Consider the following 16523-nt stretch of genomic DNA (forward strand, 5'->3'; position numbering starts at 1 on the left):
CATCAAGTTCTCATGATCCACAGCAAGTAACATGACAACGAAGGGGAACTTTACAAAGAAATTATGGAAGAAAGCAAGTAGCAGCATTAAAAGAAGGCCATATTGATCTGATTGCCTTTTGGCGACGTTGGGTAACATCATCAATCTAAAAAATTGAAAGGGCTTCCCACAGCACAATTTCAGTTTTCTTAAAAATACAGCAGCCTGTCAAACTGGTGACAATTGATTTTCTCTTAACCTGACCGGCAAAGCTAGCTCTCCGTCATTTCACTGTGTTCCAGGGCAATTTCAAGACCACCAAATGCAGCCTGCAAGCTATTGTGTGAGTTTTGCAAATTTCTGACTTTAAGTGATGTCAGTCATAGGTAATTTGTTAGCCGTTTCCTGAAATTCACAGGGTGTTCTTGTTCTTCAGCCAAAACCGCAGGAGTAGCAGGTGAAGTTGTTGGACAATCGGCACGTTCCACTGCCTTTCGGGAACGTTAGGAAAGACTTGCATGTTTTGAATTAATAACATTTCATAGACCAATTTATTTTTATTTTCATGCATCTTCATGACCCTTCCTTCATTATATTTCAGGGAACACTCAGCAAATGTGTTCTTAATACTTCCTTCCTTCCTTCATTTCTAACTGGGCTGAAACTAGTAGAAGAACTAATGCAAAGTAGCAGTGCTGGGTGGGTTTTTTAAAAACTATATTCTTGTTTGATTCTGCTTGTCAGCTCAAGGTGAATTATATTCAAAAGTGACTATGTAAGACTGGATTCTTCTTTTCAATATCTCTGTTCTTGATGGAGTTGGTCTTCAAAACAGGACTCAAACTAGCCTCTTTTTTCCAGGAATAGTTTTGTGTCTGAGAATAAGTATGTCTAGTATGAATTGTGGGCTACAATATTAGGGCTTACATGGCAACCAAACCAATTTGAAATGGCAAAAAAAGAAGGATTCTATTATATGATATTGTACTTTTTGCATCATTATCTAAACTGTCACCTAAATTCTGATGGCAGACTCTTTATTGGTGGTGATGATGTGCACTACAGATAGAACACAGATTGAATCCTAGACCCTATGGGGAATTTGCAAGGTGCAAAGTAAGATAAATAATCTTTTCTTGTGCAATGAAGACACATCTGATATGTAGATAATTTAGAAATAACGAACAAACCCCCCATTTTGACATTTTTAGTCTAACTTTTTAAATTATAATCTTACTTTTAAACCTATTTATTTTTGACTTAATAGTCCTGATACTGTTAATTGAGCTCTACTGGATCAAAGATGATTGCAGCAGGAACTGGATGCTTGCTTTCAAATCCTGATTTGCTGAAGATAGGAACTGAAATTAAAAACAAAACTGAGATGCAGGAACCCAGCAGGCCAATCAGACCACTGCTTTTAGCTGACATCAGGGCAACCCCCCCGAGGATGCTGGGTGAGGTTCTAGAGTCACTAATGTCAGCACTGAAGTCCTCGTATAATGTACTAAATTTTCGGGTGTCAATTCTGGAAGCAGTGTGCATGTAAAAATCCATTCTCTGTCCAAGAATCAGGAGGAAGGTGTTATCTGGCTGAACTGTAAATTGTTACTATGCAAGTGGTCAATTCTGCCACCACTGATAGTCTCAAATAGGAAAGCTGGTGAACGTGGTTCTTGAACTATTTACTTGATTTCAATTGTGTCGTTCAGCAACTTGCATGGAGTAGTAGATTCCCTTTTTCTCGACATACCTCCCAACAACAAATGGCATTACCACACTGGGATATGCTAATTGGCTAACCCTGTGATGTTATTACCAGAAATACTGTCTTTCCTCGATTCTTTGGGTCTTTGTGTTCCTATTTGATTGTACAGCCCTTAGCACAAGGCAGCCAGAATCTTTTGCTGCCATAAAACAAACTAACAGCAACATTTGGGGAGACAGTTAAAAAAAGGAGCCTTACGGGTTTGGAGTAACCATGGCTAAAATGAATGGTTAGTGAGCTCACAGTGGGACCACTCTGGCTTACTACATCATGGAACTATCTAATGCTGGCCCCTGAAACTTCTGGGGAACAGTTTAGTCATACTGAGAAGCTATGTATAGTCCTGTAAGTATGGTAGTAGTACCTCACCCCTTTCCGATGTATTTTCGTTGGAGTGCCTGTCCATCTAATCAGTGCAAATGAAAACTATTCTGCACCTCCCAAGTGCTGTATTTATTGTAACTACCATGACCACGTGTACCCTAAGAAATGTTTAAATGCCTCCACAGAACTGTAGACTTAACAATGTTGTGGCTCATATTCAGATGGAGTGTCTAAAAAGTTCATACTGGATCAGTAATAAGCCTCAGAGTTATGCTACTGAAAGCATAATTGGGCCCTACACAGCAACGGGAATTTCATAGACTGGTGAAAAATAATTACCACTGTAGAATCACATGTCTCCAGTTAAGGACAGGTTTAAGGTTTATGTATCAGAGGTTGATCACACAATTAATTCATTGCCTGGCTTATTTTTTTCAGGGGAGGGGGTGGGGAGAAGGGACACTGGGGGGTTGCTGAATTGCTCTTTCTGTCATGAAATGAAACTGAGCAGCAGAGCATACATGTACAAGACCTTGCATACAAGCCGGGCAATGAATTCCACTTAAACAGGCAAACCGTGCTATAGTGGTAATTACTCCAGTCTAACTAGCAACCCTAAAAAGTAATGAGAAGTCCAAAGCCATTTAAAGGAAATGTCATTGTCAAGGCTTCATTTTCCATTGGAGATAAAAATAAGATTGGGGAGAAAATGGAGAGGAAAGGGAAGAGGAGGAGGAAACTGCTGTATTTTCTTCAACGTCGCCCTGATCCGTGTGGGTGTCAAGGATGAGAAAGGCGGGGGGGTATGACATCACTGCTACATGCAACATAAATATTAAAGAAAAGAACCAAACTACTAAACAAAACAAAACAAAACAAAAAAACTCTCCGCTAGAGAAAGACAGGTTGGACCGCACTCTGGGCTACAGGGAACCCGTTTTTACTCACAATAGATCACTATCAGTGTGCAGTTAAAATATAGTAGGGACCGTGTTCCAAGGCAGCAAAGAGGAAAAATAAATCAAAAATTTGTCAATTTTCACAGGTTACAACACATTCCTTTAAAAAACATCAACGTACACACGCTCTGTCCCTCAGGGGTTCAGCCCCCACCCTTTGCAGCAAGCAAGTGGCTGGAAAAAATTTATAGAGAATTAGACAAGAGTTGTTATACAGAATGAAAGAAAACAGAAAGTGTGAACTGTCCGGCTTAGAGATTTCATCCCAGCGTGGCTGTATTTAGTATATATGAATACACATTTGGCCCTTTGCTGAAAAGCTACAATGAAATTAAATAAGAAAGAAATTGAAAACATAAGCTAAATATACAACACGATTATCAATGGCTTGTGAATAGAATTTATAGATTTCTTTTTGGACAAGGAGATGTGAACATTTACAGATTGTTCAGGCAGTTAGGAGAGGAGGGAGAAGAATGGATAGCTGAAAACTGTGAAAGGAAAGCATAGTTACTTTAATTATCCCTAGCCTTGTGGAGAAGCATAGTTCTTACTTGAATTATTAATACTAGGCCTAACAGGTTTGGACAAATGGCTATGTAGGTCAGGCTCACTCCTAGACCCTGACAATACCACCGTTAATATTCAGACAATATCTAAAGGGACATGAAACCTCAGATGCATTATTAAAGAACATGGCTTTCAACTGTCCCAGGAAGCTGCATGTAATTAATGCCATAATAATTAAGATTTCTATGTAAAGAAGACATTCTTTCACATTTCATTCACCTGTACATGCTGATAGTTTTATCTTCATTCCTTCATTTTATCTTACATGTCATCTGCACTCCACTGTTTCTCATTTTGATTATGTTGCTCATTAATGTTAAAAAAATATATCTGATATGTTCACAGTGTCGTCAGAAATTAAATAGACAGCCAGGTCCCACCAATTTAGAAGGAAATGATTTTAGTGTAATTTCTACTTTGTTTTTAGCAAGAATGTGTTTTTAAAGAAACAATTTGGGCACCAAAGACAGGCAAGATTTCCAAAGGTGATTAGTGATTTTGAGGGCCAAAACTGTGATACCTTAAAGAGGTAGATGTACAAGACTCCCTACGAAGGAGTCTCAAAGTTGGGTATCCAAAAATTTCTTGATTAAAAAAAATAACTAGTCACCATTGAAAATCATGTGCTCTATGATTCACTGATTGACAGGACTTTAAACAAAAAGCTACTATATTATTGCTAATAATTATGAACACAATGTTACAAGCTGGTGTGTGTGCATGTGTGTGTGCGACAGAGAGAACAAACTAAGAGAACATTCTGAATAAATATTAGATTTTCCCATCTTTGTCTTCACCTCCACTCCCCACTTGACTTGGAGCACTGAATGCCAAAGGGGTAATCTTCCATGTGGTGGCTCTGACAGGCTTCTTCAGCCTCACTAACTCCATCATTTCATTCCACATCTGTCCAACTCCCTTTTATGCACTGGACTGATGTGTGTGACCACGTCGTTGGGAACATTTCCTAGTGCTACATGCAGACGTTGTCAATCTAGCCCTGACGCAACCTTACCCCTGTTTTATACTGTGTTCGCTGGTCTCTTTCCAAGAAGTCTTCTCCTCCCTGGCTTGCATATATTATGCCATTTCAGGTTTCCAGCCTTTCTATCATAGTTGCTAGTTAATTAGTATCAATATATTTGAGTTAAATGTGATACAACAATATAGGTCTCCCATCCAAACGATACCAAGTCTCTGGGAGAATTTGGTAGAAGCCTAGACATGAATATATCATGGTACTACAGGTATAAAAGGTTGGGTGGGGCAAAATAAGAATATATAACTGGCACCCCCGCCCCCCGCTGGTAACATGTTCCCCTTCTCTCTGGGAAATCCTGGGGGGAAATTAGTTTTGTGAGAACCCAAAAGCATTTTTAACTTGCTTGACCCGAACTTACTCAGCAGTCTCGCTGACCTTGTCAGAAGTTCTAGGGTCACAGTCACACATGGATAAGCAGTTCTTCAACAATTTTTATCAATCTGTTAGGCAAATGCATGCATTCCTTCCACATCAGACATGTGTATCTTTGTTCTCTGTGATTGGGTCTTTTTTTGGAAGAGATTTGAAAGGAGAATGACAGCCACAACAGTCACAGTGAATGCAAAGTACATGGAAATCAAAGTTTCTCTATTATTTTCTTATGATAGCATAATAAAAATGGCGGAGAAGAGGAAGGTTGCCTTTAATAATATTGTTCTCTCTCAATAGAGTCCTTAAAGAATTATCTGGTTTGGGTTGAGGATAAGCACTGTTATACTGGTGTGTGTGATGTCCCTCTGTCATTTTGGCATTTGGAAGAAAAGGCTAGAATGGACCCAACAGCATTGAGTAGGCCACAGTATTCTGGGAATCATAAAATAAGAGGAGCAGAAGCATGGGCAACCTCTGCTGAGAGTCTAAACCACCTTTCTTGTGACTCTAAACAGGATCTCTGCACTTCATGTGCTTTTTAATGGCAGATCATCATGTAAACCATAGAAAGTGTACACACCAGAGTTAAATCGGTAGAGAGAAGGAATCCCCACACAGTTGAAATCTATACTACAAATAGTGCCCCAGAAATGGATTTGACCAATGAAATAAAGGCAGTTCCCGGGTTACGTACAAGATAGGGACTGTAGGTTTGTTCTTAAGTTGAATCTGTATGTAAGTCAGAACTGGCGTCCAGATTCAGCCGCTGCTGAAACTGATCAGTTTCAACAGCGGCTGAATCTGGACACCAGTCCCGACTTACATACAGATTCAACTTAAGAACCCCAGGCGTCCCCAAGTCAGCTGCTGCTGAAACTGATCAGCGGCTGATTCCAGGAAGCCTGGGGCAGAGCAACTCTGCCTGGGGCTTCCTGTAGTCAGCGCTGGTCAGTTTCAGCAGTGGCTGACTTGGGGATGCCTGGGGCAGAGCAGCTCGGGTGCTGCTGGGTTGGTCCAGTAGCGCGGCCGCTCCTCGGCGCTACTGGAGCAACCCAGCAGCACGCCAGCTGCTCTGCCCCAGGCGTTCTGATTCAACCGGCAGCGCCCCACCTGCTCTACCACAGGCCCCGGGCTTTGCTCCACGTCTCCCTGGTCTGCTGGGGGGGGGGGGCACTAGCTGCGTCCCCCCCCAGCAGACCAGGGAGATGCGGAGCAAAGCGGCGGAGGACCCGGGCCAGACCGTGGCGCTTCCAGATCAGCGCCGCGGGTCCGGCCTGGGTCCTCCGCCGCTTTGCTCCCCGTCTCCCTGGTCTGCTGGGGGAGCCAGCAGACCAGGGAGACGGGGAGCAGCTTTTCTCGCCCCGGAGGAGGCAGGCGGCGGGACCAGGCGTCCCGCCGCTCCAGTCCTCCGGGGCGAGAAAATCCCCGTTCGTAACTGCGGATCCGACATAAGTCGGATCCGCGTAACTCGGGGACTGCCTGTATGTGGGCATGTGGTTTGGGTAACCTGATTGCAAAAAGTCCAGCAAAACTGCAGAGTCAGATATCATTCAGACATAATTATAAAGAAATAAACCAAAAACAAAACTAGACCTCAACTCCAAAATTCTTCTCTCCCTGCACTCGCAAATCTCCCACTGACATCATTCACAGTTCTATTAACCTGTGTAAAGCAGCTGATAAACACTGAAGTCTGCTGAACATCTCTGAAAGCAGAATTTTGTCCTATTTAAAAGACAAGTGCTGCATTTCTTCTGTCTGTGCACTGAACTTCCATTGACTTCAGGGTTTCCTTTGCAGAATGACAGCAGGATGGAGCCTATGGGACTCATCATAATATTTTATATCAGCATTGTTACATAGCTCATGCTGTTTCTTAGCTTACTTTATATGTTAAATTACATTATGCAAGACCCAAATCTGCCTTTATGCTTCTCAGAAGCTATTGCAAATAATGGGTTTTCATGGGATGTAAGTCAGGGCAGAATTTGGTCCTGAGTGGATAAGTTTGTTAATCTACACAGAACCTCCTATTGCCCACAAATAAAAATGCTGTGGGCACACATTCATCTTGATTTAATTACCTGAACTTCATTAACTTTGGACACAAACAGGCATTTTAATGAAGCTGCAGGTGTGAGTGAGTGGTGTGAAATTTAATTTTAAATATATTCATCTGTCAGAATTACAGATGACATTTAACAGCATTGCCATGTATTTATTTCCTACCCTTTCTGCACCACTGTGTAAAACACATAAATGCATTTAAAGAGATTCCTTAAGGCTGAACAGTTCCTGGAAGGGTTGGGGTAGAGGGAAGGGGGAAAGAAGGAAGGGAGAAGAAATATTACTTACGCCGTTTGCAGCCACATTTTTTTATTCTTTTGGGATCTGTGATGTCATCATGACAGGCCTTGCAGTAAAAAAATGCCCTAGAGAGACAGAATGGAAAAACTGACACATTTCTTAATCCACACAAATGAAATTAGTCCCACATTTCCTCCTGCTACATTGCCAAATTAATGAAACATGCCAGCACTAATTTCCTTTAATCTTTGGAAAGGTTCAGACATTTAAAGGAGGAAATGTTTGCTGCAAGACCATTAATTTCAAACACAAGACTATGATTCAACTTAGTGCTTCTTTTAATAAACTTTCATTTGAAAAATAATTAGGAGAAAGGTTGACAAATATGACACAGTGGATCAGATCATTTGCATTTCATCTTTAAAAAGTAGCATCCAATGAGTCTCATCATCAAGGCACATATGAAATGAGTTCACTGTTCTTGACTTGAAAGTCACCAATTCAGAGCTGAATGGTTTTTGAGAAGGACAGCTAAGGATTTAGAGCCAAGTTTGCCCCAGACCTCCATATTAGTTAGAGCAATCTGGGATTTCTGTATCATTGTGACCTAAATTGTGGTCAAGAACATCATGTGTGCAATTACTTGCATCTATAAAAATGGAAGCTAGCGTCTGAAAAATTAGTCTTAAAAAGCAGTGAATAAACACGGTGACTTTAGTTATCTTGGTTCAGATTTCTTTCCTTTTGCCATCAGGCTTCAATTAGAGCAGAATCACACTCATTTTGACGGCATAAGAAAACCCTCAGCAATAATCCCTAAGCAAACAAAATGATGTAATTCACAAGACGACCTACCTAGCTCTGCCTATTTAGGTTTTTACATATTGCCTGTTACCCTACGTTTTGCATACTTCACCTAGCAGTAAGTGCAATAAAACATAACATACCAATAAAATAAAAATGATGTTTTAACAAACATACACCACTGGAGATTTCACACGCCTGTCACGTCAGTATGCCACATACTAATGCTCTGACACGTGTACACTAAGTGACGATCGCAAAGCACGTCTCAAATTGAGCCAGTCTGGGATGCTATAGTATGCACATGTTTTTTTCTAGCATGACAAACTGGGGCACACCAGCCCTTCAGTAGCTGCCAAACTTCCCCCATGGCCTGCCTCTGACTCCTCTCTACAGATTCAGGTTGATGAAAATGAGAGGTCTTGCAGGTAATACTGCTCCTGCACCTGAGGTGGCTTGAAGGCTCTGGAAATAGGAGAGGCCAGAAGAACCTACAATCCTGGGATACTGGAAATTAAAATAAGCATCAAATGCACAGGGACAGGAATGTATAAAATCTTAGTTCCAGTGTAAATGAAAGTACTGTTATGCACTCATGGAGACAAAAATAACAAGGGTTTATTTATGTTTCACAGCGTTCAGGGATGTTAAAGAGAGGGAGAGGGCTCAGGGAACATGGTACTTTCCTGGCATAAGAAGAAACATAATCCATCTGCCAGACCCCTGAAGCACAAGAAAAAAGAGGGAGTGACTAGCACTGCGCACAGGAGCAGCAGAGCCTGCAGGGCTATTTCCGGGTGTTTTCCTGTGCTGTTTCCAGGCATTACCTGAAACTGGGTGTTATGGTCCTCACGCTACAGAAGGGGGAACTGGACCCTAGAGAAAACAAGGGATACATCTGAAGTCAAAGAGCCAGTTTGCCACAGAGGTGTCCAAACTCTCAGACTGCCAGGCTACCTGGAGTCAATGAATATTCTCCAGGATTGACCTACGGCTGATGTTTTTAATTAGTGTCAGGTTTAAAACACCCCTTAAAACAGAGGGGGTTTTCCAACATTGGTAAACCTCTTTCTACGAGGAGGAGCTCTTTTGGAAAAAGGCGTGTGTGGACAGGGAAGAGGGAGTTATTTTGAAAGAAGAGGAAAAAAGAAAAAGAAAAGGTGCCCTGGTGGCCACTCTGCCTATAGTAATCACAGCTTAAATACGAGACAATATCCATTCGTGTGGAAGCTATCTTTTGAAAAAGCAGATCGCTTTTTCAATGTGCTTTTGCTGTGTTGACACTCTCTTTTGGAAGAAGTTTTTTTGGAAGCTCTCTTCTGGAAAAGTTTCTTTCGAAATAAGCCTGCAGTCTAGACATAGCCTTAGGACAAGAAGCAATAGGAATTTTTTCCTAATATCCAACCTAAAACCTCCCTTGCTGCAGTTTAAGCCCATTGTTTCTTGTCCTATCCTCAGAGGCCAAGGCAAACAATTTGACTCCCTCCTCCTTGTGACTCCCTTTTAGATACTTGAAAACTGCTATCATGTCCCGTCTTAGGCTTGTTTCATTTGGAAAGGAGAAGACTAATTCTTTCAGTCTTCCCTCGTAGCTCATGTTCTCTAGACCTTTCATCATTTTTGGGGCTCTCCTCTGGACCTTCTTCAATTTCTCCACATCTTTCTTGAAATGTGGTGCCCAGAACTGGACACAATACTCCAACTAAGACCTAATCAGAGTAGAGCAGAAGAATGACTTCTCATGTCTTGCTCACAACACACCTATTAATGCATCCCAAAATTATGTTTAGCTCATGGCCCACTATGACCCCTAGATCCCTTTCTATAGTACTCCTTTCTAGATAGTCGCTTCCCATTAAGTATGGATGCTATCTTTCGAAAAAGCAGATCACTTTTTCGATGTGCTTTTGCTGTGTAGATGCTCTCTTTTGTTAAACTGCATTTGTTCTTATTAAACTTCATCCTATTTATCTCAAAGTAATTCACTTAGATGAGGTTTAACTGGTAATTCAAAGTAAGGGGTTTATTTCGGAATCACCCTTCTCTGCCGCGTGTAGACGTGGGCAGTTATTCTGGGCTATGCAATTTCCAAAATGGCGACTGCCCAGGAACATGCTAATGAAGCGCAGGATATTTAAATCCCGCGCTTCATTTGCAATTTCAGTCGCCCTCATTAGCCTCCCTAGTTCAAACTAGGGGGCTAGTATAGACATACCCTTAGGAAGGAACAATCAGAGTAGAATAATAAGAAGAATAAGGGGGTCTAATTCAAACAACTGTGAATTTAATCTACACAGAACAATTCAAACTGGCCCAGATTCAGCTGTGTGAATTATATGAGAATGTGTAAGTGACTTGAAAGCAGCAGGGTTTAGTGGAGTCAGCATAACGCGAGCCATCAGGAGATTTGGGTTCTAAGCCTGCTATGAGGACTAGTGGACTAAAACACTCAAACCAGTCACTGTCAGAGATAGAACTGGGACTCAGGAGAGTCAGTCTCTATTCTTCTATGGACCATGTGGACTCCTGGGATACATTTCCCTCCTTACTGTGTGATTTTCCTATTATTCCGTAGGCCAAAATTTCCTCTCCAGTTTTTGCAGTTCCCTCTTAGTACATTTAGTCCAGCTGAAGCAGGTCCTTTAGCATCAATCCCTCCCCACACCATACAAGTTTAGAAGACACTGCACAGGAGTGGGGTCCCTGCTGTCACACTCTAATGCAGAACTAGAACCCTAGTGTAGGCTACATGGGATGCTCTCTGGGTAGGTCTGCTCTGCTGCTTGGCTAGACATACCTGCACCAGATGGCTAAAAACAGCAGTCACCCTTCAATGTAGCTACAGAGGCATGAGCTTCAGGATGAGCTGTGTCAGCAGGCCAGGGACCCACATTGCTAGAGTGCACTAAAGACTGCCACACTGAAGACTGCTACTTTTAGCTGCGGTAGCATGATGAAAGCTATGCCTAGCCATGCTCCAATCACACTGCAGATCGCAGTGCAGGCTATACCCTAAGTGCAAGACCAAGAATAAGTGACTGAGATGCTTTTTAAAATGAAATTACCATATTGATAAAATAATTAAAATAAATGGATTTCCATAATGCATAATAAAATGTAAGTGGCTAAAGCATGAAAAAGACATCACTTATATTGCATCTATGACACATTAGCACTCAACTCTTTATATACAGCTCTTCACTACAATAAATCCTTAACATAAAGGTGTGTAATATGTACCTATTATGTAAAAAACATAAAAAATCATAGTTTTAGCAATATACAAAATTACTCTACTACAATTTATGGTGCATAAACCGTGTTAAATATGCAATGCAATATGGTATAGTTATAACCTAAAAGATGTGTCAACATCCCTTAAAGCACATAACAATAAACAAAAACATTTAATTTGAGCTACAGTGTATAACATATGTTTGGTTTGTTTTATTGTACTTAGGTAAAAATCCTGTTTTTTACTCTCCTAGAATTGTTGTTATTGTCATTGTGTAGAGATAAATTTTCCAATAGCCCATTGATACGTAGGTAAGACCCCAAACTATGGTCTCTGGTTAAGCCTTTGCAGAGGCCTTGCTGTGCAGTCGAGGCAAAGACACAAGGCCTTGATGAGCCAAAACAGATAACAGGAAACTCTGGGAAAACAGGACAGACACAGGACAGCAGCCCTATCTGTTTATAAGCTAAGCAGCGCAACACCAAGTGGAAAGCAATAATTGGGTACCATTATCATGAATTTCACATACACACCCAAGGTTATGGCTCTGCAGAATGCCACCCAGTCTGCTTCTTGGCATGGGAAAGCACACCCAGCTGCCTTCTCAAGGCTAACCACAAATTGTTGCCAATGAACTAGAGATAGCCCACTCTAACAAGCCCAACTCGCAAATCTACCAAAGGCATACTTTAAACAATTGCTTGCTGCGTACCTTACTTTGTCTTTGTTTATACCCCCAGAACACCACCTATAAACCACCCCCGCACATGTTGGAAAAGCACCATCAGCATTCCTATGAATCCCAACCGGAAAATAGCTATGCCTTGCAAGGCAATCCTTGGGGAGACCCTATACCGTCTATTGTAATTATTTGCTTGGCAGTGTTTGCTGAGCCCAAGTGGCCAAGTGGCACTCCACCAGCGCTGTGCGTAATAAACCTTCCTGCTTGAATCTATATGGTGTATATATGTTGGTTTCCAAAACATTTAGATCCCACCAAAGCATCTACCACTTGTTTGAAAACAAAGGCTGAGAATTCATGGAGAGGGATTCAGTTTCTCTCAATTTTGGAACATGTTTTCTGACTCTGATTTACCAAGTTCAAAGGGTGAAATTGGCAATCAATTTTCATAAATGGCTTTGTGAGCTAAAGCACACCTGATAAAGACCAGCTTTGCACAGAATGGCTAGGGAAGGTAGGAAGGGAGAGAGCAACAATGCATATTTCTGGTCAAAGATTTCTGGAAAAGGCAAGTCGCAGCAGGAAGATCTGCTTTCACTTGCTGTTGTCATGGATGGAAATTGGTATACCAACCACCTCAGCGAGTAACAGGGCTGGCTGGTAACGAGAAAGGAGTGAAGGAAGCCTGCTGGCCAAGAAGAGGCACCACAGCATGGACTGCACTGATGGACCAGCAGGGGGAGTGGCTAGCCCTATATGCTACCACTATGTGCAACCACCAACCTTGCACTCCCAACCTCAAATCCAAAGGGAGTTTAACACACACAACTTTGAAGTAATAATTTTGCTGCAACTGAAATAAAATGAAAACGACTTTTTTTTTTGGCCACGAGAAAGAGTCCAAAAGAAGAGCCACATGTGTTTTGATGGCTGAATTTGGTCCAAATCTACCCTCATTGAAGAAATGTGACTCCTCCTGCTGACTTCCATGGGAGTTGGGATGAAGCTCTGAATGTGAAGAACAAACCAAGGAAGAAACTGCATTTTTCAATTGAAAAGAGCCAATAAAAAATTACCTTTTTACTTCTTTGGCATCACTTGCAATGAAGAATCCTAAAGTACCTTCTTGAATCTTGACATGGTTTCCAGGATTGATTAATATACTGCTCAATGAAACACAAACAAACACAAAAAGACAAAGGCTGTGAGTTTATATCACTTCTCATGGAGTGCTCAAAAATGCTGTATTTTTTGTCTTATTCTAGGGAACCCACTAGTCAGGAAAGGCTATAAGGAAATTTGAAGCCAGTTTCTTCTTTAAAATTTCCAATCAGACCACTGCTTCAACATCAACAATGGGTATCATTACAGGACTTCAATATGTAACAGGCGTGTGTATCTTCCCTTAAAATCATATCACCATTTCAGCTCTAAAGTCACTACTTTCTTACATTCTAGCCATCACAGAATTAGCATCTTTTACCAAAACAAAGCAAAAAGAGCATTTCAGAAAAGACATGTGTGAATCGGAACAGTTTAGCTTTCTTGCGCTGTTATACAGGCTGATGAAAAAGTTCATGATATGGTGAAAAGGGAAGAGATTCCCCCCCCCCCCCCCCCAAGGAAGCAACTGCGTGATAATAGTACAAAGGCATTTCATGAATTAAATGATTTTAAATATCATTGTGCCAATTTCTTATGAAAAATACTGTAATGGGACCCCAACTGTATATATTATATTGTTTATAATATAATAAATATACACATACACTCAAGGGGAATGGTACAAGACAACCAGTCGCTATTACTGAGGAAAACATAAAATGAATATAACATTTATAAAAAAGCCTTTACTATACAGCCTCTGGAAAAAAACAAAATAACCCAGCCACCCTGACAGAGTGACTGCAATTCAGTTTGATGGAGGAAATCGCAGGTTAACATTGGGGGTGGGGGTGTTGATCTCTGCTTATGTGTAAAATATCTGCTACACCGTCGAGAAGATTTAGCACCAGAGTATTTTTGGTTATGGTAATTTTATAAGGTATCAGGCAGCCATGTTTATTCTTCATCATGTTTTACTATGAAGTGTAAAATAACTCCGCTCTTGACTATAAGTTTAATAAAGCTTGCCAAATGTTTCACTTTCTTTTTTATCAAGTTTAAGCTTTGTAAGTTAAAGAGTAGTAGGAGTATGCATGCAAGATTTACAGTAAACTAGGGATAAAAGAAACTATGATGCTTGTGGCTTTATCAGACAGTGACTTTTAGGAAAGATGTAAATGCAGCAATCGATAAAACGTATATGTGAATGGACATAAGGTGCTAATATTGCAAGTATGCGCATTGCTAAAGATTTGTACCCTTATTATTTGGGAAATATAGGCTCAAATGTTTCCATAGTCTTGATTATAGATAAATTATTGAGTTAGATAATGCTGGTAAGTACAGAATGTTTTCTTAAATACATAACATTTTCATATACTCTACTTTATATACTGAATATGTATGACTTATGCATGTGCATCTGCTCACATACTTTTATATACAGATGCACACATATACACATCAAAAATCTTATGTGACAAGAACATTACCTAACTTTTAAAAGCTGATTTTGCAAGCTTACTGTCAGATATAAGGCTGCCAGTGCACCCTAAATTCGGCCTCTTGGGCATGTTTTAGGATATAGTCCTCATTGTCATGATCATGTACTATTTTTAGCTCCTTAACCGAATAGTTTGGATGCTGCTCACTGAATAATAAGCTGCTCAATAGTTTATTGCTTCACCTGTAGCCCTGTGCAGACAATCCTGTTCTATGTACAGAATTATTCACCGCCTCATGGATTTTTCAGCACTATAGTATCTGACTACTTCCTAAATATTTATTCATTAATTTGCATAGCACATCTGTGGAGCGAGAGGTGTGTGTGTGTGTGTGTAGAGGGGTGGATTATTCCTATTTTGCAGTGGGGAGACGAGCAGAAGCAGTGGGAGACTAAGGTTAAAAGAGTTTAGTCGTTTTAGATACCTGATCTGACATTACAAAAGCCTGATATTTTTCAGACTACTTAGGATTATATAGCACCTGGTATGTTTAAAGCCTCCCTTTCCTCATTCACAAAACAGCTCCAGCTTCTGCAACAACGGAGGCGGCTAAGATCCTACAGACAACAGCCTCCATCACTACACAAACCTAATTTGTTCTAAAGCACAGTCCATCCAGTCCAATGAAAGAGGCAAGAGGTCCTGAAAAAAGTGTGTCCAAGGGGACTGAACTGAAGATGTACAGGCAACCTTAAGTCTGACATTTGCTAACTTTTGAGTGCTTGACTTGGCAACTAAAGTGTTCTTTTACTTGGGGAGGGGCAAGAAGGTTGATACAATTTTCTACATTTTAAAAAAGCAAACTGAAAAAACAAGACATTCGATTACATGGAATTATATCGGCACCCACATGGCGGGAGCCTTTAGAACTACCGCACAGATCTCTGCTACTCAAGTTAAAAGAGAAACTGATAGCAACAGTAGATGGATGAGACACATTCTTTGCCAGTGGTTGGGTGTCATGGATATTTGATCCCAGCGAACAGTATCCTCCAGAATTCCTGAGCCTCAACATTTTTACCTGTTAGCAAAGACCTTTCTGCTCCTGTCCCACTGAAACCTGACACATTCTGCCTCCTTTCTCCAGCCTATCCCTTCTCACTCCTCCTTGCCTTCGTTTTGCCCTTACCTCCTCATCCTAGTCCAAGACTCCTCACCTAGCCAGTCCCAGTCTCCAACTCCAACACTTCCCATCTTAGTCACAGTCTCCTGGCTCAGCAAGTACCATTTTTTCTTCCCCCTTCTCCAAATTTTGTATTCCATCTTTCCCACCCAAAGCTCTTTGTCCTAAACACCTTTCCTCCCTGTGACATCAGATTCTTGGTCTCTCTGATGTGAGTCAGGCTGCTTACTCTGCCATCTTGTCAGGATGCCAGTAGCTGGGAAGGGGAAAGTGTGATAAACACAAGAGTGACATTTTGCCTCTTCTCAACACTGGTATCCAGTGACAAAACAGCAATAGAATCCAGAAGTAATAATGGCAGGGGAAGCCCTACTCGGCCCCTACTGTCCCGGGATGCATCATGTTCAGTGCAGATGGAATAGTCTGAGAATTCAGCTGCCAGTAAAACAAATCTCTTTGCACCATGGACAAATAGATATTTCAAATGTTAGTGAGTCTGCGTTTTTTCACAGAAAGTGCAAGAGGAATATCCACAACACATTGATAACCCCTATGACAAATGTCAAGACCTTGTTCCAAAGCATGGAGATGAAAGATGAAATGACTGTAAAATATTTTTAAAGAGCAAAAGAACATATTTTTCCTAAATTTCATTCTTGGAAATTGATCAAGTAGCCTGAGGCAGATACCAGGTATGGAAACTTTTCTCCCAAACCGTAAAAGTCTGTCAAGGTGACAAGCACCTGAAA

At 41.0% G+C, this 16523-nt stretch overlaps 1 protein-coding gene across 27 annotated transcripts in view; it reads right to left on the minus strand.

The window, feature by feature from the left end:
• KCNMA1 (potassium calcium-activated channel subfamily M alpha 1) overlaps positions 1-16523 on the minus strand; it is a 742164-nt gene that overhangs the window by 119598 nt on the left and 606043 nt on the right. For 26 of the 27 annotated variants that reach the window (XM_075934710.1, XM_075934709.1, XM_075934712.1 and 23 more), the window contains 2 exons: positions 13119-13205; positions 7370-7446 (listed from right to left, as the gene is read on the minus strand). In XM_075934710.1, the coding sequence (XP_075790825.1) occupies positions 7370-7446; positions 13119-13205 (164 nt within the window). Of the gene's footprint in view, positions 1-3019; positions 3029-7369; positions 7447-13118; positions 13206-16523 lie in introns of all 27 variants that reach the window. The other variant, XM_075934723.1, reaches the window with a different exon arrangement.

This window comes from Pelodiscus sinensis, chromosome 8 (assembly GCF_049634645.1).
Source record: "Pelodiscus sinensis isolate JC-2024 chromosome 8, ASM4963464v1, whole genome shotgun sequence".
In the NCBI taxonomy this organism is placed as follows: Eukaryota; Metazoa; Chordata; order Testudines; family Trionychidae; genus Pelodiscus; species Pelodiscus sinensis.